Genomic DNA, 23,793 nt, shown 5'->3' with positions numbered 1-23,793 from the left:
TCTAATGCCTTCGAGTGGGGCGAATGTGATGCTCTATAGCACCTGAATTAGATTTTGCTTTAAATAATCTTTTTAATATAATGACCATTAACTTTAATATGAGTGGCCATTCAATGTTTGTCCAACGGCTTGCTTCCCGGGCGAATAGGAGGAGGCTCAGAAACTGCAATGCCATTAACTCTCTTTGCCGAAACCCTTGTGGAAATTACTTCCTGCTACAACCAGAATGGCCGATTTGTTGATCCGTCAACATTCAAATTCAACCGAGCGAAGAGGCAATTGTCGGTGCGACGTGCTGATGGTGCTGAGATGTCTCAACGTTACGCGCACAAAACGATGTGCCAGCCCGTAGTAGGGCCGTTTAAACAATAGAGAAAGCACAATCACAACAATCCACTAACAATCTTCGTAGCACCACGCCAAAGCCACACTAAGCACCACACTCGAACGCCGTTGGCCGCCGCTGTTGCTGTTGCGCCCAGTAACTGCTACGTTAAGCCCCAAACAGTAAACGTTCGACATGAGGGAAAAATTATAAAATATTGCCCATCATCTGTTCGCCCGTAGCATCATAAATGTATCCTTGTAGCCAGCAATGCTCCACCGAAAATGAGTGTGTGCTGGTGTGCGTGTGTGTGTCTGTGTGCATGAATCCCTCTTTCTACTCCGTTCTGTGCGACGGAATATTTTGCTGTACCCTTGCTCACTGGTTCCATCGCGCTAGGTTCCAGCGCAAGGGCTTTTCTCCTTTCTGCCATTCGGCAGAAGGCGGCAGGAAGACTTCATTAGAAATTCTCGGGCAGTACACGCTCGTCGTCGTCTACCAAGCCACCCCTTCACGATCAGCACCGCCAGGCGCGTGGCCTGGCGCAAGGTCGAGAATGATCACGATGATTACGTTCGTGTGCATGTGCTTTGGCTTCGGAATGTTGAGGACCGTTCCAATGCCAAACAAACCAGCCAGCCAGCTGCCGTTACCAGTGCTGCTGCTGCTGCTGCTGCTGATGATGATGATGATGATGGAGTTGGAGATGGAGTTGATGATAAGCGCAGTTCAATATTCCGTTCTTCCGTCAACGAGGACGAGCCAGGACCAGCAGCAGTAGCAGCAGTTTAAGATGAAAGCGCGAACGTGCGAGAAACCCGAACCAAGGGAAGAACGGAAGATAAATAGAGCATAAAACGCGTACGCGTATCGTCACTGGCTGCCGAATGATAATGCAATGACGAAAGTGATAGGCGGGTGGCCGCCTACCGTGGTGCGTTACTTGTAATGCTTTCCTCCTGGTTCTGCTTCGTGAACCTGCTACTGGAATAGAGATGCAAAAGCCCATGACCGTCGAAAGGGAACTGGGATGAACAGGGATACGGGGCGGAAAGGCGCTTTAAAATTAATCTCTTCCCCGCCACAACCACCCCGTGTTAGTGTATTCTAATGATGTTTGATGGCGATGTGATAAACTCGATCATTTTTCACTCGCGTCATCGGTGGCTTCGATGGTAAACGTTACAGAGCTGCTGCGAAGCCTCTTAACGATGTAAAGGACGCCATCCAAGTAGGTTCTTCCGGGAATGAGTCCTCTTTGCCCAGTTTATTGTACCTTTGACCCACATTTTGTAACCCGCTTTCAGGGTAAAAAGAGCTAAAAGACTTTCGAATATTCATTCAATCTATTAGAAAGACACATAACATAACGAAACATGTTAATCAAATTTAATTAAAGTAAATCGCGAAAATAGCTATGTAGTAGCGCAATTAATGGCTGCCTTACAGGGATTGCCTTTGAATTGCTTTTGAAACGAGTGGATTCCACCGCAACACAATTCAACACTTCTTATCTCGTACTTGAGCATCGCGCAATCCAACACACACTCAACACTCTGCTCTGTACCGTACCGAAGTACCGGAGTCTGATTAAGCAAAAGCCATCAGTAGCGGCGTCGGCGCTGAACTGTCTCCAGTGTCCTTCCGGCTGTCTGCTTCGCCTTCACCAATGTATTTCATGCGATAGCGTAGACACTGCTTAGGGTCTGGATTTCCTCTTTTTGCTTCCTCTCGTGGCTTGGTTGCTGCTGCTACTGCTGCAAATGGCCAAAAAATGCGGCGATGAATTTCTTTATTAAAAACATATTTTCATTGGCACGCCCCAATCAACAACAACTTCATTCGCCTCGCCGCCATCTGTCCTCGCCGTTCGCTCGCGCGGACTATTTCGTGAGTGTAGCACGCAAAACCTTGGATTACGGTGCTCCCGCCGTACGGCGATCTGAGCCATCACCCGAGTGACGAGAAGGAGAGCACACGGGGAGACAACGTGGGGGGGGGGGGGGGGGGTGAAAATCATAAAACACGTGCCTCGACGATTTAATGGGACATTGCATGCGAAAAGACCATTCGACTCTTTCGTCCGCTTTCGCGCGGCCGAGGTCTTCGGCAGCAGACGTCAGCACATCCGTCATCCGTCGGGCGCAGCGCACTCTGAAGCCAGCGCAATGTTCGGTTGACGTGCAGACTTGGAGTAGTTTCTCGTTAGAGTACTGCTGCCGCTTCACGTCGGGAGCACTGGGCTCATAATTCGTAATATGTTGCGGCTGCTGGTTACGGAGCAGGGCCAGACATGGAGTGGAAGTCCATGAAAGTAGTTACACCCCAAAAATGCCTCGTAGCCGTTCCGCGTGCTTGCTGCTGCTGCTGCTGTACATTTTGTTGGTAAATTTGTGTCTTCCGGTCGAGTTTTCTGCTGCCTTTCTGTCTCCCTCTGCTTTACACTCCAACGTTAGATAACTACACTGCACATACTTGAAACCATGCATTAGGGGTTGCCAGGAGGGGATACTTTTTAAGGGGGGTCTAAGGTTAATCCAGGGCATAAAAAACTCAAATTTCATGATTTTTTTTCAAAGAAAACTAGTTGACCCCACAAACTTTGTTCTGCCACTCGACTCTTGAAGCCTCCTTGAATTTCGACTGCGCAATTCTCTACTTGATCTTCCGACTATTTTCGTAATTTTTGTTCTAACAATAATCGCCAAACTAAAACCACTTGACAAATCTCCTTTGTAAGACAAAGTCGCGATTCAACCAATCTTGCTTTATTTTTCACAAACCAAGTGTTCTTTGGTCTGATAGGTATAGAAAATAGAAGTATCACCGACATCAAATTAGGGTAAGAATATTGAATTCATCGAAGTATGCATTGGACCTAAAAGCTTTTCATACAAAGTTTTTAAATAATAATCAAGCAAGTAAGCTGTGAAGTGGAAAAGGGTCCATCCGTTTTCAAGTTATGGGCCTTCGAAATTACGCAACTTTCATTTATATCTATAAAAGAATAAATAGATTATCTACCAAATTTTTTATCATACGATGGGCACCGACTTTGAAAACGTTGGTTTTGAGGGGAACAAACGCTTACAAGTAACGAGATACATTGAGCCATGGTGCGTGATGTTTCAAAAATCATTACCTGGGCTCAGTATTGCTTCGATTGATCTAAAAATTCGACAAGATATTCGTAAAAGTTCTTTACCTAATCAGAAAAAATAAATAAAACTAATTCGAAACAATTATCCATCGATCGATTGAGGGATCGACACGCGCAAACTAGATCTAATCCGATCCGCGTCCCGTGTTTTTTGCTTTTTTTCGTTGCAGCGATTCTTCGATATCGACACGAGTGGACATGCTGACACCGGCGATCGAGGTGTACAAGCCACCGCTCTGACACAAAGATGACACCCTGGAGAGCAACCTCGGCAACCCGTCGACGAGTAGCGACCTATGACGAGGTATCCTATTGTGCCCGTTGTTCCACGACAGCGTCCCTCACCATTCCCTCCGACAACAGCGCCACGACCGAACCATCGAACGCCGTACCATGGTGCCGCCTTACCCACTGCTGGTTCCCCTTTTCGTCACCATCCTCATCCTCGGAACCATCGCCATCCCCTTCGTCATCGTCATCTTCGTCGCCAGGTGCCGGCGGTGGCCGGCCATGCCACCACCATGGCCAGGGCGCCTCCACCACTTCCACTGTTCATGCGTATACGAGCGGCTCGCCCGACGCTTCGCCGACGCACTATTCGGTAAGAAGCCGTTTGTTGTTCCTGCCAGTTGTAGCTTCCGTGCGTTTGCGGCACTACTAGTAGGTGCCAGCAGCACCACCACTCGGCCCTCGGGCGCTCGGCGGTTTGCTCACCGTACTGCCTCGTTGCCGGCGACGTGTGACTCATCATAGCGTTGGCTTTCCGTCCTACAGTGAGGGCAACCCAGCAACCCCAGCAATCCGGAGGCTTCGATCGCGGCAAGAGAAGCAGTAGTACGAATCCTTTGGCATTGCGGGAACTGTGCTTTACGCCGTACACGCCGCACTTGCATGCACTTGACGCGGCATAAACCGGGAAAGCAAAACGGAATGAGTCGGCCACAAACTCTTCGAACACTGGAACTCTTCGGAGTGAAACATATTTTGCTTTGTCCCGAACATGCCGAGTGGTTTTTTTTCCTCTTTTCCTCTTTTCTTTTTGTTCAATTTCGGGGAGTGATTCCTTAAGCAGCAGCAGCAGCAGCAGCAGCACAAGAAATGGCCTAACAATGTGTTCAATGGCTACAATAATATGCGCTATCATGATTTACCTCTCGTCCCGAGCGCAGACGAACCTTATACGCGCCGGCATTCGCACAACAATGATGACCGGAAGTTTCGAAAGGCCTCGAAAGCATAATAACGATAGCATTCAGCAGAGGGAGCATGATTTAATGGAGAGCTGCCGCCTGTTTGACCTCTGCCCGCACTGAAAAGGATACGCGCTACTAGCACTCCTTTTCTTGTTCCGTTTTCTTGATGCTCTCACCCCTTCCCAATCACTTCATCTGCGAGAAAGATACAATGGTTCCGGGCACAACGGCGAGCTAAAGGAGCGTCCCCTTTTTTGTCCGGGTTTTGGGTTTCGGCCGCTGTGTCACTCTCTAGCAGCTGAGGCATACGGTTTGACCCACTTGCTGCAGGATTTTTCCCCTGAGTTTTTCTTCAACTTCCCGGTCCCCGGTGAGGATCATTTGTCGCCCAATCCTTTCTTACACTCGAATGCGTGTGCCATATTGAATGTTTCGTCTCGGCTCTTCGTCCATCGGACAATGGGACGAGATGCAGTCAAGTTATTCCAGCCAGCACACCAGACAGGCAGGCAGGCAGGCAGGCAGGCTGTGAGGCAGATCATGAAAGCGCTCCTTTATTTCCTTTTTCATATTTTTGATTGTTTGGCTACGACACTAGTATGCAACAAACGATTATGATAGAAATCGTACCCAGTTACATACGAAACATTGCATCGCAAACAAACGTAAAACGTACGAACGGATAGCATTCGGTGCTTGCTGCATGCCACAGTAGATGGATCCGGTTACCGCGGTGTATCGACGACCAACGCAGACCATTGAGAACGCATGTGTTGGAGAGACCAAAAGCATCGGGCTGTATAGCCGCTATAGTGAACAGAATGAACAACACCATACGCTTTCCACGACTACAGGGTGGACGAAGAGGGTGTGAGGAGAAAGAGAAAGACAGAGAGCGCGCGAGAGAGAGAGAGGTGAACGTTTTGAACGTGGAATAATCAAGAAAATCAAAAACAACTGCGATAGGAATACACAATGCGATCTCTTCAGGGTGTCAAATTATGCAGCGCGAAGAGCAAAATCGAATAGCAGCTTAGTGTTTGCGACAGAGAGAGAGAATAAAATAATAATAAAACAAGAGTTAGCAAGCAAGCAAGAGCGGTTAAAGATACGAATCTAGAAGCGATACAGTGGAGCAGTGTTATGAATAAAAACAAAAAAAGAGACAAGAAGCTAGTAACAAAACGGCCGAAATTCCAATGAGTTGTAACAAGTAACGTCTAAGTAAAGGGCGGAGTGGTGGCAAACGCATCTATGACACGGGAGTAGCAATAAGTAAATCAAATAATTAGATAATACTCGTACTAGTTTATAACTGAAACAACAACAAAAAGGAGGAGTAGGGGGTGGGGGGTGTGGTAACAAGCAGGAAGCATATGCCACGAACGAATGATGAAGCAGCTATGTTTGCAATGCATAACGGGCGAGTTTAATGTCTACCATTTAACCGTTCGGGGCAAACACTAAACAAGAAAAATGAAAAACAAAACTCGTCTAAGTAAAGGTAAGAGTAAACAAGAACAACAGAGCCACTTAGTGTTTAACAAAAAAAAGAAAACGGGACAAAAGAAAATAAAACCAATGTAGGAAACAAGGCTATAATTAGAAAGCTAGTGCGAAATATGTAAGTAGCCAAAATACCCAAAGTGTACACCAAGTAACCAAGGTGCATGAAATAAAGGCGGAAACCGAAACCGAAACCGAAACCGAAGAAATCCAATCATGTAATGGACACACACACATACACAACGTAGAGCGTATAATGTGTTGTTGACACTGGATCAAGCGAACAGCAAACAAAAGTGCGCCGCCTATATTCTGCTCCTTTCCACGTCCCCTCCCCAACGAAACAGTTACTTCTGCTGCTCGGTCGGTCGGAATGTCGGCTGGAAAATGGCGAATGAAAACGCAAAAACGAAAGCAAACTTAGAAGAAGAAAAAAAGGCGGAAACGGAAATGAAGAATCAAAAAATTGCCAGAAGTCGGAGTGAGTAGCTTAAAACCCCTCTCCCCTCTCGGCGTAACCCGTACGCGCAATGAATTAGTAGCAAGCTAACGAAAGGAACAGCATTGGCGTTGGGGGGGATGCACGTTGCCTGCTCTCAACCACGTGTTAACATTTTTTCAAACCAAAAAAAAAACAAGCACATGTGTCGAGCAATAATTATGGATTGAAGAACATTTTTTTTAGAGAAATTTTCTTGTCCAAGTAATGAAAGAGAAAAGAGAAAACCCTTAATAAAAATCTGTTGGATACATTAATCGCAAAATTGGTTGTTCAGTTAATCGTTTCCGACCTCCGCACAGCGCACCCTGGTTGCCTTACACGTAGGTTGGTTCAGGGCCCACGGACATCGGCCTGCTGCTCCTACCACTTGACCACTACGAACGAAGTAGCTCCATATCGCTACCAACGACAGACTACGGGCAACGGAATTTCTTGCATGTGTCGCCATGTGTGCTGCGATTCACCAAACGCGCGGTACGATCCCTCATGAGAGTCGGCCATTGCTAGAGTCCTTTGCTAGGACTCGCTTCGCATACGCCGGTACAGTACATAACAAATGACATCAGATCAATTTCACTAATTCATGAAAGTGAAAGAATGTCTTGAATGATGTCCGAGGAAGGAGCTTATGGTTTTGTGACAGTTATACTAAACCGTTCAGTTCGGTTTTCCCGAGAGGAAAAAACAACATTTTCTAGTGACAAAATTTTAAAGAAAATCAACACAAAACACCACCAACCGGTTGAAATGTTGAAAAATCGTTCAAGATTTATCAGAGTGGAAGTCGTCACTCAAGAGACGAAACTTAAATCACGATAAAGACTTAGACAGTCGGCACGGGATTCCCCTGTTCCGTAACACAATTAAAACCAATTTGATGGTTCATGAATCATCTGTCGCTTCAACGGTAGATACGTTCCACCGTGGCTGCGGCGATTAACGAAAGACCTTGCTCCAATCTGAGTGACAGTGAAAGACCCTGAGCATGACAATAGAGCAACGATTTCGAACTGTTTCAATGATAAACAATATTTGTTGCGTAAGCAGCAGCAGACGGGGCGAAGAACCGACGAAGTTCTTGTGATCCGATGGAGTTCTAATCAGATAATCAGAGCTGCAGAAGAATGGGGACCGATGAGAAGCATAAACAAAGAGCCCGTTCTTGTGTCGACGACAGAGACGACTCCTGGCGACGTTCCTGGTGGTGAGAAGATGAACTCCACTTCAAAGCACCATTTTTCATCGTCTTCTGAACCGGGTTTGAGACACACAGAGAGATAACGCGTAAGGTATTGTCTGAAGCAATCTGCAGCGTTGATCGGTACCGGGAGAATGTTCACGGCACGACCAAGTTGACTTGTACAACTTGTGACAATACGTCCATTCGTCACCCATTGTGTGCCGCTTCGCTACCAACCTTCCGAACATGAAAACACACTTTTAAAGCATTAATTAGTATACTTTTTTGGCCGTTTTTTGCTATTGATTTCGATTATGATTAATATTCATTACCGTTGGGGTGTGTTGAGCAAATTAACTATGTCATTGCAATCCTTTGTCATAGCTTCAAGCGTTAGAATGTGTAACTTGAGGCAAAGCACTGGTTCGCTTTTTACTCTAAGTGATTTTTCAAAGTAATTTATTCTGCTCTGTGTTTCGTTGCGTAACCCCACCAATAGGCACACAACGGGGACTTTCAGTATACTTTGCACGGTGTATTCCGTGGTCGGCCGTTTTATCATTCCCTAGAGAAGCACCCCTCCCCGTTAGGAGTATGGCAAGGAGAACCAGCGCTGCACAGGGGGAAGGGGCAGGTCGGTCGCAAATCAGAATAAAAATGATTGTAAACGATAACTTTTATGTTGCTATGCTATGCAATGGTGAGCCACTGGGAGATCCGGCTAGTCTTTGCGTGCCCAGCGCGCCTAAAGCGTCAACAGCAAGCTCATTTCATTGCTCTCCAGAGGCGTTTGGTTTTATGATTTTTTAACTCACGACAAACCCGAAACCCGAACAAGCTACGCCATATGGCAAACGAAGGCGAACCTGTGAACTGTCCTGTACATCCCCTTTGCCCTTTAGTGGCACGTCAAATGAAACAATTGGGGTCGACCGATCGGGCGCCTTTAAAAGTAAGTTCTTTGCACACGGCAGACGACAGATCCAGTTTAGTACACCAGTTCCAACACTCACCTTTTTGTGCATGACAATATAATATGGAAGCCCAAACCATTTGCTAGATGTGTATCGATAAGGATAGGAAGAATGTAACAAATAAAGAATAGTAAAGACTACGGATGTATCCAAGTAATGTTTTAACCTCTCTCCGCTTCGGTTTTTTCTCTCTCCTTAAGTACGATGACGGGATAGCAAACAATTCGAAGAGTAACCGCGTTTTGAACGTTAAATCCAATCAGTTCCTTCCGCTGCATGAACGCCACGCGTCCATCTTACTCATTCATCTTAACCACCTGTTCCGAGGGCTTGAAGTGGGTCCGCAGCCGAGCAGCATGTGGGGCAGCATGTTTGATGCTAGCAACAGCGAATGTTGAAACAAACAACATGTTTTCTGAATCCGCTGTCGTGCTAAGGAACGCAATCGTTGTTTACCTTTACACAGGATGTCCACATCATGTCCATATTCCTTCTTCCATTCAACAGCGGTACGGACAGGTGTTACGGAGCTTCAAGAACGTTCCGAAACACTTTTCGTAAACAGGTTTCTGCGCCTTGGTGTGGAGCAAAAGAAAAGAAACAATAATTCTCCTCCGTAAACGTACAGTGCATGCCACTGTACGCCGCGATGTCAATTTGTGTGACGAGGGTTTCCTGTTTGCCTAGTTTCAACCGTTGGCTAGTTATTGCCGTTGGCCACACCATAAGTTCAGCGGTGCCGTTTCAACTCCACATATGGCCTCAAGAGTCACGCATACGTTACGGTTAGTAGTAGGGTGAGGGCCTTTTAAAAATTCGTTCCCCCGTTTTATTGGCGAGAAGCAAAACACAACTGAACCGGAAGCACAACCATACGGACGACAACAACTCCACCTTCGTTCCGAAAAGTTTAACCTCGTCTGCAGCAACGCCACCTAGAGGCCTATTAACACTCCACGGGTCCACGTGATCCAGGGGAACTCTGAGGGACGGAGCACGAACGTTGGCGCCAAATGTAGGCCAAAGGAACGAACAATGGTGCAGCTGAAAGCAATCCTATAAGATACCGTCGCTAAAAAACCGTTTAGTTGCCAAATGGCCACCCGCTTGGACAGTGAATCGAGGAAATGTTTTGCTTTCTTTTTGGCAATCGAAACCGGAATCAAGGTGACGTGAAGGAGTCACAGGACACAGGTCACACACACAATACCAGACATATGTTCCTGCTGGTCTCGACTGCCGTCTCCATTATGCGAATGTATACTAAATGCCAACCTGAAGCAAACTGGCCGCTTCACTGGATCCCGCAATTGCCATTAGGGTTGCGATGGAGGAAGAGGTTCAATCGACCAGCACAACCCCTCGTAATTCGCGTAACTCTTTAGTGGCGTGTTTTGCTTGTGTTCTTAAGACAAACCTCCCTGAATCCGTTTACCGGGGGCACCGGGTAAGTGGTGGTAAGTGTTTGGCCACCGCTTTGCGTGATTTCGGTTCCGTCCGGCGGCCTGCTCCCCGCGGCCCCTTAAGTAATTTGAAGCCATTTAAAGCTTTTCAAAACCGCAAACAAACCCACCGGTCGGTTGGTTTACCAAAAATTAAAAAAAGGAAGTAGCATGCTCAGTGAAAGGGGACCCGCGAGGTCCAGTAATCGTTTTCACCTTCCCTTGTTTTTCGGGGTTTCTTTTGTCCTTATTAATCGCCTTGGAGGGAGGTCGCTGTCTCTGTTGGTTTTTTTTTTTGTTTTGGAGCATAGCAGGCCAAAGGTTGGGGCTGAGAAGGGGCTTAAATTAGCTGCTCATTTAAAAGCGTTTCAAGTAGCTTCTCACTCGTGACACCGAAGCGACCGTCACCCTTGGCTACCGTGCGACCATCTGGCCTCCTTTGCTGAGTGTGCGTGTGTGGCGGGTAATGATTTGATCCCGAACCCCCCGTGCGGACCCTAATATGTATGCATCTATTATTCAGCACATGAGGAGCTGCATTTCTCGGTATTCGACTCCACTTCTTGCTTTCCAGGGCACCGTCAATGTACCGAAAACGCGGCGTACGGTCACTATACCATCCGAGGATCTGATTTACCGACTGTCCGAGCTCGACTGAAGCACAAATGGCAACAAAGGTCACTTGCAGAGAAAATCGATTGAATTTATAACTGCGAAGAAGCAACAACAAAAAAAAAGCGAGATTCATGAAGAGTGTCGCTGATGTTCCTGAAACTGTCCACGGAACCACCGCACTGCTTGAGGACAACGTAGCGAAGTGTTGCGAGCCGGAAAGTAGACAATGGCACGCCACATTCGCGTCCTGACAGTGTTGCGTGTCCGAATGTCAGCTGTCCAAAATAGTCAGGACCACGGACCGCGACCGGACTGGTTTAGCATGCCGCCGCCATGCCGTGCGAGACCTTGTTGGCACGCGGTGGTGTCCACCGGTGACGGTAGCGTTCCACCTGCGGTGCACCCGGCCCGCCGGCAGTCAGTCGTTTGATGGCTTTAAAGCGTTCGCATAAGGACCGCCATCGGGTGACCGTAGCCTTCTGCCGTCAGGATGTCAACACACACACACACACACACACGATGGACGGTGGCACGAATTTCTCTTTCCGCGGATTTCAAGTGGCCATCGTCGAAAGTAGCATCCATTTAGTAGTCACCATTCCATTTTGTGGAATAATAATTTTGAGAAACAACTTCGTCGAGAGAAGCATGAGGACGATGACGTAAACGTGGATGTTTCTGCCACTTAGCTGATAATGCTATCGATCTACCTGGTACCGGGTGGGCGGCGAAGGAGGAAACCATCGTTTTGGGCCATGCGGCCATGGCATAATTTTCGAGAAGGGAAATGAATTCATAAATCAAACTAAAACATATTTGGACCGCTCCTCAAACTCAAACTCCGGAATCGTCAGTAAGGCAACGCAACGCAATGTTAACAATTTTACTATCTTCGTGAAGAATAGTCCTAAACCGTCCAGCTCTATTCACATTCCAAACTGTTCGACTGTATTGGAACGAGATGCAACTCCTGTAACCGCAAAATAAAAATAAAATCAAACTAAAGTCCTTAAAAGTTGAGTGGTCTATTGCGCTACGGTGTCACTACGGTCGACTGGTGCCTTCGTTTGGTTCGTTCCGCGTTCGAAGTTAGTCAGTTCGCGCCGGTTACATGCCGGATCCACGGCAAGCGTTGAGTTTGATGCAACAGCCTAACTTTGTAGTAAAAGCGAACGAACAATCGTCCTCCTTGTTTCTCGGTTTTCTTTGCCGAAACGCTCGTAACATATTTATGGTACCACTTTTTTTTATGGCCAACGCTTCGCAAATGTCTTGTTTCGCTTCGCTTCGCCTTTTTCCCCGTTCTCGGTTTCCTCGAAGGCCTGGGCTCGCACAGTGTCTCCATGCACGCCACACGGCCACTACTCCATTCGTATGCCCCCGGCATCGGTCGGGCCAAATGACTGATACGTTACGCATGCTTCCACGTTGGTAGGGTTTTCAATTAATCTCAATTATTTTGGTTACTTCAATGTGAACAGTGAAGAGCGAAATTGTTGCTTCTGTTTTTGCTTGCAGCAACGCTTATTATCTCCCTGTAGCCCTCGTGTAGTATGTGATTAGTGTATCTTTGCATAAGTAACTGTTGATCGAACCGAACCGCATTTTCGGGAAGGGGTGAATGAACGCGAACGCGAACATCACGGAAATTGCCCTTTCATTAGCTGGAGTGGACCCCGGGAGTTGAATGGCACCAAATTGATGTATGGGCGCACACCAGGGACGACCGTTACATTACGCCTTTCGGCTAACGTAATCGTTAATGCGCAAACACGAATAACAAAAGTCCGAAAGTCCATCAATTTGTAGCAATAATTAGATGCAATTATCTCCAAGTGCACTCCGCGGTCCTCACGACCCCACGACGGTGCAGCACTGTTGACAATTCTCCTCTTCCGTTCCGCTGCATTCACCGTTCCCGCCGTTCGAACGAACGAAGAGTGAAGTGTAACCATTATCAACAGCACTCCTTACCGCCGATGATGGATCGAAGGAGTCGGGGAGTCGAAATTTGTCCAACGGACGTTTTCGCTTTCGATGAAATTGTCCAATAAAATATTCATGTCCGTCCGCCCCGTCGAGCATATTGCGATTGGACGGGTTGGTCGGTCAATTATTTAAGCTTGGCCACCCATTACAGTTATTGAATTCACCCCGAAAACCCCTAACCCCACACTGCCACCGGTCACCCCGTTAGTTTGCGGTATCGTCTCCGAACAAAAGAACTTGCACCAGGTACACCGTACACGCGTGGCTTAGGGTACTAGGTCAGAGTGTGTGTGTGTGTGTGTGTGTGTGTGTGTAGTGACCATTTTTAGAAAAGCGTTTTTCCAGAAAATCCGGACCACCGCGTGATGCAATCGATACCGGAGTGGAGGCTAGCAGTTAGTTGGCACTAAGGTCTCGGTCTCTGGGGGGGCGTCTTGCTTGCGTTACAAACCATCGACCTCCACCTCCAGTAAAGTGTTCATCGGCTTCGACAACACATGCCGTGACCTTGAAAGTTCTCCATTATGCTGCCCCCTCCCCACCTTGACCACCGATGCGATTAGTGATCGATTGTGGGTGCTATTTCGAGTCACGAGATTTTCGGTTTGCTTACTAGCTAGACCCCAGCCCGCGCGCCACGAGCTTCTCGCATCAATGCAAGAAGTACCGATTGCCGGGTATGAAGGGGACGTTCCTGAGTAACCAAAGCACCCAAGTGCAATGCAATCCCACGTGCAGCGTGTTAAGTGAGAGCTGGCGTAAAAATGAAGGATTAAGTTCGAATTGTTCGAACTCGCATTACTCAACTCGGTACGACCGTGGCCTCGGTTACTTGGATCCGTTTGTTCGTCGGATCAAAGTTTGATCGGGTCACAGACAAACTCGGCACTCCCGGGAGAGTGGTTTTGGTTGTCTGGAAACGAAAATAGATAAACGATGGAGCCAAGTTTGAGTGGCCAAGAAAAGAAAGGAAAGTTGGTTGGTCTGGCGCGTGTTCACTTCATGGAAGGAGGCGGTCTGGACCTCGCTATTATTGAAGGTGTTCGACCAGCCGAGTCCCGAAGGCAAAGAAATGCTTCGATCCGGGTGTTATATTTGATATTCGGGACGTTGCCATTTTGGTTTTTGTTTTAAATTTAGAATTTTAGCTCATATCTCAACGGCCTGTACTGGTGCTGCTGCTGCTGCTGCTGCTGCCAATTCATAATTTACCGCGAAATACAGGAGGAAAAGCGACGCAAAGAAGCGAATGCCGACGCACGACTCTCTAGCAACAGCCGAGGAACGGGGGGGGGGGGGGGGGGGGGGGTTCCGGCCCACGGATCCTGGAGCTCTGGGAGTCACATTCAATTTTCATGCCGATAAATTTCTCCCCGCAAAACGGGGGAGGGGAGACCAATTTAAAGAATATTTACAGTCCGACAGACCCCGACGCGAAGCCAGCTGGAGCACGGAGAAGCAACCGAGGAAGGTGTCGGATGTCAGAGGAAAGGAAACCATCGGCTCTGCATCGGGAAAGGCTCTTCCTGGCTGGATTGCAGGAACCTTGGAACCATCACCACGATTAACTTTTAAACTGGACAGTGCTTTCTGGCCCTCTCTCGCTCTCTCTCTCTCTCTTTGGTTCTGGTTTCTCCTCGTCTATTCTCCTTTACCCACCTCCTGCCACGGTATTCAACGGAACGGATCGTGTCGCTGTTGTTGTTGTGGGCCTAGGGGTAAAGTTGCTCCCGCGTGTTCCGTAACATTGGCTCCCAGCGAAGGCACACCGGGTGAGCCGAAGATATTTATTTATATTTAATAGTACCACTAATTTAATATTCACATTGCGTGCCGAAGGTGGTCCCCCGCGAACATCGCATGTGGCGGGTACGGGGTGAGTCCGGGACAGGGCGCAAAACCCCGTGGGTTGGGGGGTGGAATTGGTGGCGCGACTCTGGTCCTCGGTGCGTCGGTTTGCCGATGCCGGTGGCGTCAGCGCCCCTGGTAAGTGGTTAGTGAGTCCGGCCCGGACCGAGTGGACAGATTTTGGGGAATCAAAAAGTCAAACGTGAACACCAATGCCTCCGCTCCGCTCCGGTCCGGTCGTCCAGTCCATGAACGAACTACGACATGGTTCCATTATTGATCAGGCTAACCCTTCGAGTAACGGTACGTATTCTCCCGGTGCTGGACTCCCTGACGTCAACCCCTGGCGGAGGCGTTTGCGTGCCTTTGGCCACGCAGGTGGAAAAGAGAAACACTTTCTTGGGCGCCGCAAGTTCGTTTATTTGTTTTTAGTATGCCGTGCCTGGGCTTTACACAGGTCAGAACTTCACAAAAAAAAACGCCCCGGACTACCACCAACAACTTATGGGCGTTCCAATTGTGGGCTATATGTGGGTGAAGCAGTGGAGAGAGTACGTTTAACCTTTCCTGGTGAAGCCAACCATCCTCGTCGTCGTCGTTGTCGTCGTCGTTGTCGTCATCACGTCGAACAATCGCGTACAAATTGCCCGTGAATCGGACACAGATTTCGGGCCGCATCGAGCATAGAATGGAGCAAAGTGTGTATAGTAGAGCGGGGCCAACGAGTGCAACCTGGGCCGGACTTACGCACGTGAAACTAGGACACGCGAAGCTAAGGAGTTGGTGCCGGATTATGGTGAACAGAGGAAAGAGAAAGTTCCGGAGAGGAATTCTGTTTCGCTGTTTTGTCTTTTCGCTTCTGTTTCTTCTATGCAGAACAAAGTTGTGGTGGTGGTGGCCCTGCAGAAAAGCGCGGACAGCAATCTGCCAGCAACCTGTTAGCTTGCAGACTATCCTCAGGATGTTTTGAAGTTGTTCCAACGATCCACAAAACTTCCGCCATTTTGAGGCAGTAATTTGTTCCAGCAATTTGGTCTACCTTTTTTTTTTTGGGGCAAAAGTGGCGCACCCTCTCGCTCGTGTCTTGAAGCGATTGTTTGTAAAGTCTTAAAGTCATCCAACTTAATTGAAGCCCTTGTAAGCAACGGAATGAGGCCGGAATGATTGACGAATGGGCATCGAAGGGAACCACCTCTTCTTCGTCCGCTGTGGTGCGCAATGGGATGTGATATTATTCATTTGCAGAGTGTGTCCCGTGGAAAGGGGATCCAACTCACTCCACTAAAAACCACCCTCCCTTCGATTGACGATTGCATGTCAATAACAGCATCAATCATGCAAGCGTCGAAACCCCCGCATCGTGTCTCCCCGCACTCGTGCACTGCGGTGCGGAACACCGTGAACACCCCCGTATTTGAATCCTTCAACAGGACAGCACTGATAGCGGAAAGGGAAAAGTAAAAGTTCAATAGTAGCCCACGAACTTCTCGGTAAAGGGCTCGCCCGCTCCATTGCTACCCTCCACCCAGCACCATTCGCAGCGCAATCATACCAGTACATGGCACAGCACACGGGATTGTGTCGAAATCTATCGAGCGTCCCCGGTCCCCGGTGTAGCGATCGATCGAACGAACCGGAACCGGAAGGAAAAAGGCCAACGACCAGGCGCGTGAGTTATAAAATTTCCTCAAACAATACTTAACCCGCACCCAAACTTGTCCGCTTGCAGAGGGACGAGGTTGAGCGATGGATAAAATATTCATCCCATTGACGGATTGTTACCGGATTTGATTGGTTTTCTGGGGGTTGCGGATGTTCTTGGAAAGAGTGGGGCCGGTAAAGCTCACTGGTCCAGTGTTAATCACTTGAGGGAGTGAGTGTCCTGGAGTATAGCGGACGGTGTACTGAGAGCTGTAACTACAAGATTGGATCATTTGAAAAATTATGGAACTGAAAGGCAAGGAAAGGAACTCGGGCCAAGGCAAGGCAGTTGACACTTTGATATATCGTTCCGCGCATTTGATTGACTGTCCAGCTGGCGTTTGTTTAATATGTCCTGATCCATAAATTTGCATCCGTGGAATCATTAAGTACCGCAGGACATAAGACGCAGGGGAATTTGGAGAAAATTTTAGCTCGAGCTAGTATTTTTTATTCACATACAAAAATAAATCTATCCTTAAATCTCCAACTGTAATATTAAAGCCAAATATCAAAGACAAAATCAATACAGGCTTTGGCTATTTCGGGCCAAAAAAAGGCTTATTTTTGTCGATTTTTAGTGAAGAAACCATTTAACTTTATTTTTTAAAGTGAATGTTTTATTAAACTACAACTTTACAAGAATATTTGGTTCTATTTAGTGGTAAATTTGATCAAAACTACGTTCATGGCATCCAATCTAGAAGGCATGTTTGCAAAAATATACTTTTTGCGGTGCCCATCGTAGCCACGTGCTGGGTCATCAGAAATATTCAAATGAATATTCGTTTGTTAGATTGTAAGTTTATCTAGGTAACCCCGTCGAGTTTTTATAGAATTTCTTATTTTTCGATTTTTGGCAGATTTCTGAAGTTGAAAAAGTGATGCTTTTTTCGATGTTGTCTCAAAAAACTAGCTTTACATAATTATTTTTTAAAAAAAAGTATCAGCAATTTTTATAAAAACTCGACGTCGCTACCTAGCAAATAGTGTACAGATTATGTGTTCAAAATTTCAAATCGATCGGAGTAGTAGTTTGTTGTGCTACGTTGGGCAGTGACTTTGAAAACGTTGGTTTTGGGAAATAAATCAAGCGATTCAAAGTTGCGAGAGGCATCGAGTTTTGTATGACAGGTGGATTCAAAAATCGATATCTTTGTCAAAATGGCCAAAAATAGCTTTTGTAAAATAACTACCTTTTATTACCTCCTCTCTTGTTATTACTCAATCCGCTTTTATCCTTTATCACTTGATCGCTTTGTTTGCTGAAGTAATGGAAAAGTGATGATCATGAAATGCAGCGAATGCATTCGCAACATTGTTCTTTTAGGTTTTTGCAATGAAGCGAACCGAGAGTAGAGAGTTATTGATGATACGTTGCCCTGTATTCGTAGCCCTACATCGCGCATTACTCAACTAACCAATGATGATTAATGGCTGAACACATCTACCGAGTATCTAGTCTGGGGACAAGTACACCGTCTAGTTGATTCTCCATCTCCGAACTGGTTTGTTTTGGTCAAAGTAAGTAATTAATGTCATCAATCATATAGTGTAGCAATTAGAAGGATGCGTTACTGTCCCTTCATGCTACTATGGTACCGTCCAGTTGTTCGCGTTTTTGCTTACAATGAATTGAAGGGAAAGAAGGGAGCATTTCTTCTAGATATTTCACCGTGAAGTCCGCCGGATATATTTGATCGATGTCAATCACGAATGTCACAAACAACACAAAACCATCGGCTGTAACAAGAATCCGTGAAAGTTCCAATAAGGTTTACCAAAAAATCAGAAACACATTTTACACATTTTATTGGCGAATATCGATGAGTTGGAACATCAATGTTGGTTCGTTTGTTTTCTTTTTTTTCAATTCGATTCGCACGGGAAAGGAGGTCACTTTATTCCCGCCATACAAACGGCCGAGTGTTCCTGGGGACATCATCACAAGCTAGCCCCGTGATTGACAATCCGTTTCGATTCGTATTCGATCATACCATGCCCATCAAAAGTAAATTACACTGTAATCGTGATCGATTTTCTGCTGAGTTCCATATTGCTGATGTTCTTCGACTAGCACAACCAGTTAATAATATGTATGAGTTTTTTTCCTTCATCGGATAGAATACTGCATTCGCAGTGCTCCAGTCTATTTCTGCGATAGTTTCTGCCGATTCGCGGTAGCGTGCTAATCCGTAGTTGCAAATTCAAGCGTACGGCTTTTAAGTATTTCTTAAAATATCTTTCATTTGCTTAAAATAAATATGTTCCACAACCACACGCCACGCTTCTGCACATCGTGCCGGGGAGTTGGCTGGCGTTGAAACTAAATCAAGCCTGACCCCATTTCGGAAGTGTTTCCTTCGTTTCGGTAAAACCACTTAGTCCGGGTTGCAACCACTTGCAGGCGTACCTCCATTGAGCCGGTGGACAACGATGGGTTTGTGAAAAGGAAAAGGAAGAAGGCTAGCGTGCTTCCCCTGCTATGATGGCTCCCAGTTGGGTCCAAATCCGCGATACGGCTCAGCCCACAGAAACATATTGTACAGTGCGTGGGTCCGCGCCAGTGTCGCCATCGTTTGATAACATTTTATGATCGTCCGGAGGCCCCTTATGCACGGAGTGGCAATAAAATATGAACCAGCTTAATCAGTGGCACATATGCTCCACCCTGACCCCGTACAAAGGGGTCCCGGATGCGCGTTGCTACCCGGTTGACCCATTCCGTGTCATTTCGTGTTGCGCTGGGCCCACGATGGGGCTGGTGCATAGGACGCCATATGCCACGCCATTGACCATTTCCCAATGCAACGCTATAGCGTGCAGGCTGGTCATTATCTTTTGCGAGCTTCTGACAAGTTGCCACTGATTCGTCGCCCGAACCCCGAGCACGTACTGTAGTCGCGGGGTCACTATTCGAAAACTAACTCTAGCGTCTACACTTCTACAGCTGGTGGCCTTCTTGCTTCCTTGGCACAATTTTGAAGATCAACAAATCCTACCAGTAGGTCAGTAAACATGTGGCAGCAATGGCAGCCATATTTGGGGTTTAATCCAAATGAATTCGTAACCAATTGCAACATATTACCTGCCGCATGACGCAGCTGATTCAACCTTTTTCGACTTATGCTCCTTCCCGTTGGACATGCCCAGGCCGATCCCCACATCTCCTGCTCCCCAATGAATTTTGTTAGCAAACTCGCCAAGCTGGAACATCAAACGAAAACGAACAGCACGCGACCCCCAACATTCGACCAGGTTCACACGCCTGACGCTACGAGACGGACGGTCACCGGTGGACGGCCCAACCGTGCAGACTCATCGACCAACAACGTTCCGTGTCATCGTTCCGCGTGACTCAACAACGGACAAAGTCGACCTAGTGTGCGCGTGATAAACGTGAGCCGTGCCTGCGGATTGCTCACCGTGGTTAATTAAATAGCCGTGGCCACACGGGGCGAAAACTCTAGCGCAAACGAAAAAATTAATGCCAAAACACTTACGCTTGCCGTTTACATGCTGTCAAACGATTATAGGTCCGTGGAGCGTAAAACCTAGAGTAAAAGCTGTTTGCAAACGGAAGGGCTCGCAATATGTTCTATTTGTGGTTTACATTGATAGATAGTGATCATTGCTAGTGTGTTCAATCCTTTTCTTCCACAAAACGATTTTAATTTCCTCAACCCGGCCACGTAAACATATCGAAGCGTAAACGATTTGGCATTAATTTGTAAATTTGCGCGCAAATTTTCGCTCCGTGTGGCCACGGCTAATGGCGGTTAGAAGTTTGACAGTCGCCTTACCTGTTTCCCGTTTTGCGTTTCACCTCGTCTTGTTTCTTAGATCTTCTTGTCTGCGTCGATTACAGGATAAATAATTTTGCGTTCTAATTATGTTTGTAGTTTCCAGTTGCGTTCTGTTCTTTTCTTTTTCATTTTGCAAAACCACACTGCCTCGCACTATTCCTACGATAACACTATCTGCATTCGTGATCGGGCGTTGTAACCGATGGCGGGTCTCCTGTCGTGGGAGTTGACGATGCGAAATGATTACAGGCAAAATGTGAGTTTGGCTACCGCTTCACTGCTATTTGCCTAATCACCACCGAATCCACTTCCTAAGGGAGCTTTATGAACGCCGATGGTGCTCGGAGACACGAAATTAAAATTAAATTAACTATGTGTACATACTCTAGCATGTAATTTACAGGGCACAGGTGGGATTCGCGATAGCATCTCTGATCGCAATCCTGGTTCAACCGGTGCCCCTCTGGAGATAGAGCGACAAAAATGTTGTTTTAGATTGTCATTTTAACATCGTTTTCCAACCCAATTCCCGATACACTGAATTGAAAAAGAGAAACAATAGTCATCAAACAAACATTCTTAGTGGTAATTTTGTGAATTCTTTATTAAATATAACCTGGCAGCACAAGTTGCGCCATGAATGAAATACAACAAGCTTCGCTACATATTGTCACTATTTAAGCGTTGAATATGATTCGCCAAGGGCGGAACTCTTATTAAATACAGTTTCTTTTTCGATTGAAACTCTCGGCAGTGGTGTATAAATGTCGGTTATTAGGTATGGTTCGCTGAGAGTTTACAATTTACAATTTCTTCCTTTACTTCAACGCTAAATCGGCATGTGGCAGTGAAAACTTCGTCTATAGTCCTTAAGTCTAATCTAAATAACAGTAAAGACCAGCATCGTAGCCATCAACACGTAGCACCACGCGTTATTTCGTTTATTAAATGTTTTCGATTATTAGCTTACTAGTAGCCCCGTTTCATAAACAACTTTAAACGCTCAAGAGTTGTTTTTTTTTTTATTAAAGGTGCCATTTTTGAAAATGTCTCTTCAGATGCCATAACAAATGAAGAAATAATAAATAACCCAATTAACTAAAATAGTAAAACTAAAAAATGATAACTAATAGAAAGGTAAGTAAAATCTCGCATAATTAACAAGCAGCCTTATAACTGCGTGATTTGGTTGGATACTAATACTTGATAATAGATAAAACGCCTACAAGCAACCAAATATCACACCGTGCAAGCAACCACGTCATAAATCTGTAATAAAGTCTTTAAACCAGTGCACTTTATCACAAATTTAGCTGCTCTGTTGCCACGATTCTCCACTCCACTGCTTGTTCCGTGTTTGTTAGTCGATTTACACTATATTCAGTCTGTATCTCTTCTGAATATAGCTCTCCAACCCCTAGGAACCGTCCCGTTTGCCAGCCATTCGCTCGTCGTACAGCTGACGTCGGAGTGCAGTCAACTGCGACCGGCGCAAGGTTCCTGGCACCTTAAATATACTTTTCATAAACTCGTGGCAATCCATCAGAATGGGTAGTTTCTCTAGTGACCGAAACAGCCCGATCAGTGTCGCTATATCGTCGGTAGCGAGCAGTTCCTGCCGCAGGCGTACTACAATCGTTAGCCCCACACGTAGCAGTATTTTATTCCCTTCGAGAAAGAGACAATCCCAAATGCGGAGCACCGTTTCCGTTGGTACTACCTCAGCGTACAGACAAATGAACCATTTAGTGGCTATCACAGGCCAAGATAATCCTATAACGAGACGAACAGTAGCGACGGTTTTAAAATCTCGTCGTTTCATAGTTTCTCATAAAATTCTTCTTACCAGAATCGAAAATATGTCTATGAACGTCCGGGACACGCTGCTTGATGAGCTCACTCATTACGTCTATATCGGTGATTAAATTATCCATTGTTTTCGTGTGATATAGTGGCACAATGTTCTCGACAACTACTTTGAGCAACCAAAAGGTGGATTCTTCGTTTTTCGTAACAATCAGCAGTAATCCTGTAAAAAGTGCAGATAAAACGTGGTTAGTGATCATGACCGAGGAACCAAACGGAAGCCAAGTACCGGCAATGTAGTTTAATCCTTGGCAGTACCCAACTGTGCGATTCTCATGAGCGAACGCAATCAACACGTTGTAGAGGCCTAGTTTGTACTGTTCGAAGTATATGTTGTCCGGGAAGGTACGCGGTAGATCAATCTTAATTTGATCGGCTGAAATTGGGAGAAAATAAACGATGTATTGTAAAGAGAATTCAAACAACTGGCCCGGTGGATCTATTTACATATTTCCTGGTCAAACTCGTAAGTCAGGAGCTTCTGATAGAGTGTTGGTTGTTGCTGTTGCAGCTTTAACGCTCCGGACGTGGCCATCCACACTTCCTCTCGTAGCGGCCCAGGGATGCCTTTTCGGACAAACCGTTTCAGCTTACTTTGGTTCTTCAGCAGGTCTGGTTGTTTGGCGAACTTTTGCCATCGCATGCTGCGTGTCGTTAGCACCGTCAGGTAACTGGACATGATGTTCTCGTACGACTGATAATCGAAGTCAGGTTCACGCTTGAATCCATATTCGTCGACATCACTATTTGTAAAATAGAACAAAGAATTCAATTGAAATATATATTTTAATATTCAAATAGGCTCTATTTTCTCCTGCCTCAAATGTGGTACTTTTGCGTTTTTCTCTGTTTGTGCTCTCCCAAAACATTTAACATGAAAAATAAGAAGCGATAATAGGTACACCATGTATGCAGAACATAGTCCATCTAACTATCCACGCATGAACCCACCAGTCGATGTTACTTGCGGCGTGGGGTTAAGAAACAATCATGCCACTCGCCATGCCTGGACCATCTTCAGTCGCATTTAATGTGTTCATTGTTGTCTGTTCCCATTGTTTAAGATAAGTAAACCGTGCCGGTAGAAAAAGGGGTGGTTATTGCTGCTGGCTCGTTATCGTTGCGCTCAATATGCATGCGACTAACGTAACATGCAGAAACAGGCACGCCTAACGAAGCTAAGAGCATTTTGCCACGGAGTGAGTGGTGATAGCGAATGTTTTAGAACGGATTAGAATGAAAACCGCAACATTACTCACCTGAACTTTGATACTGCCATTTTATTGAAGTTTGCTTACGCACGGCACCACACAAAATGTGTTTTTCGATTTACTCTACACAGTATTTAATTAATGAATAATGTCACAGAACCATCTTCTCCCGAAGAACCTTATTAAGTAACGCCGTTCACTGTAACCCTCTTGCTGGTTATCGTTATCACATATTTTGTACCAACAATCAGCTGATCGACCGTCTATTGATTAGCAGCAGGCATAATTATAATTAGCAGGAACCCGTCCCAAGAGCGAACACACCCTACGTGCTCAGATGTTTAGGCCACCATTGCTAATATAGAAGTGTTACTTTATGCACTTTTAAAACTAATTTTCCAAAAATCACGTCCAAAAACCCGAATTCCTCAAAACGGGGCCGGGAGTTCAGCCGATCGCGTAAACAATCCCGCCC

At 46.3% G+C, this 23,793-nt stretch overlaps 2 protein-coding genes across 3 annotated transcripts in view; one reads left to right on the top strand and one right to left on the bottom strand.

Moving 5' to 3' along the window:
- The window catches only part of LOC125949389 (protein tipE), a 7,726-nt gene extending 3,963 nt beyond the window's left edge, over nt 1–3,763 (top strand). Inside the window, exon 2 of the mRNA XM_049676372.1 lies at nt 3,656–3,763. Coding sequence (XP_049532329.1) covers nt 3,656–3,725 — 70 coding nt within the window. The 3' untranslated portion in view covers nt 3,726–3,763. The remainder of the gene's footprint in view (nt 1–3,655) is intronic.
- Nucleotides 3,764–20,830: 17,067 nt separating this feature from the next.
- On the bottom strand, nt 20,831–23,770 carry LOC125949369 (growth hormone-regulated TBC protein 1-A). 2 transcript variants are annotated; one of them, XM_049676339.1, is made up of 5 exons: nt 23,367–23,770; nt 22,555–22,850; nt 22,337–22,483; nt 22,088–22,270; nt 20,831–22,014 (listed from the first exon to the last, which is right to left on the bottom strand). In XM_049676339.1, the coding sequence occupies exons 1-5, from the start codon at nt 23,384–23,386 to the stop codon at nt 21,659–21,661; spliced, it is 1,002 nt and encodes a 333-aa protein (XP_049532296.1). In that variant the 5' UTR covers nt 23,387–23,770; the 3' UTR covers nt 20,831–21,658. The 2 variants fall into 2 exon arrangements, with proteins under 2 accessions (XP_049532296.1, XP_049532295.1); XM_049676338.1 differs by lacking the exon at nt 23,367–23,770 and adding an exon at nt 22,940–22,999.
- Nucleotides 23,771–23,793: the final 23 nt, after the last annotated feature.

This window comes from Anopheles darlingi, chromosome 2 (assembly GCF_943734745.1).
Source record: "Anopheles darlingi chromosome 2, idAnoDarlMG_H_01, whole genome shotgun sequence".
In the NCBI taxonomy this organism is placed as follows: domain Eukaryota; kingdom Metazoa; phylum Arthropoda; class Insecta; order Diptera; family Culicidae; genus Anopheles; species Anopheles darlingi.
The sequence above is the reverse complement of the archived record's forward strand: the minus strand, read 5'-3'. Positions and strand labels throughout refer to the sequence as shown.

Bases quoted from the DNA above. Each gene is read 5' to 3' on its own strand.
- LOC125949369 (XM_049676338.1), bottom strand. From the start codon at position 22,983: ATGTTAAATGTTTTGGGAGAGCACAAACAGAGAAAAACGCAAAA. The intron at 22,851-22,939 runs GTACCACATTTG...TTTTACAAATAG, and splicing joins AAACAGAGAAAAACGCAAAA to TGATGTCGACGAATATGGAT. The intron at 22,484-22,554 runs GTAAATAGATCC...TCCCAATTTCAG, and splicing joins CGAGTTTGACCAGGAAATAT to CCGATCAAATTAAGATTGAT.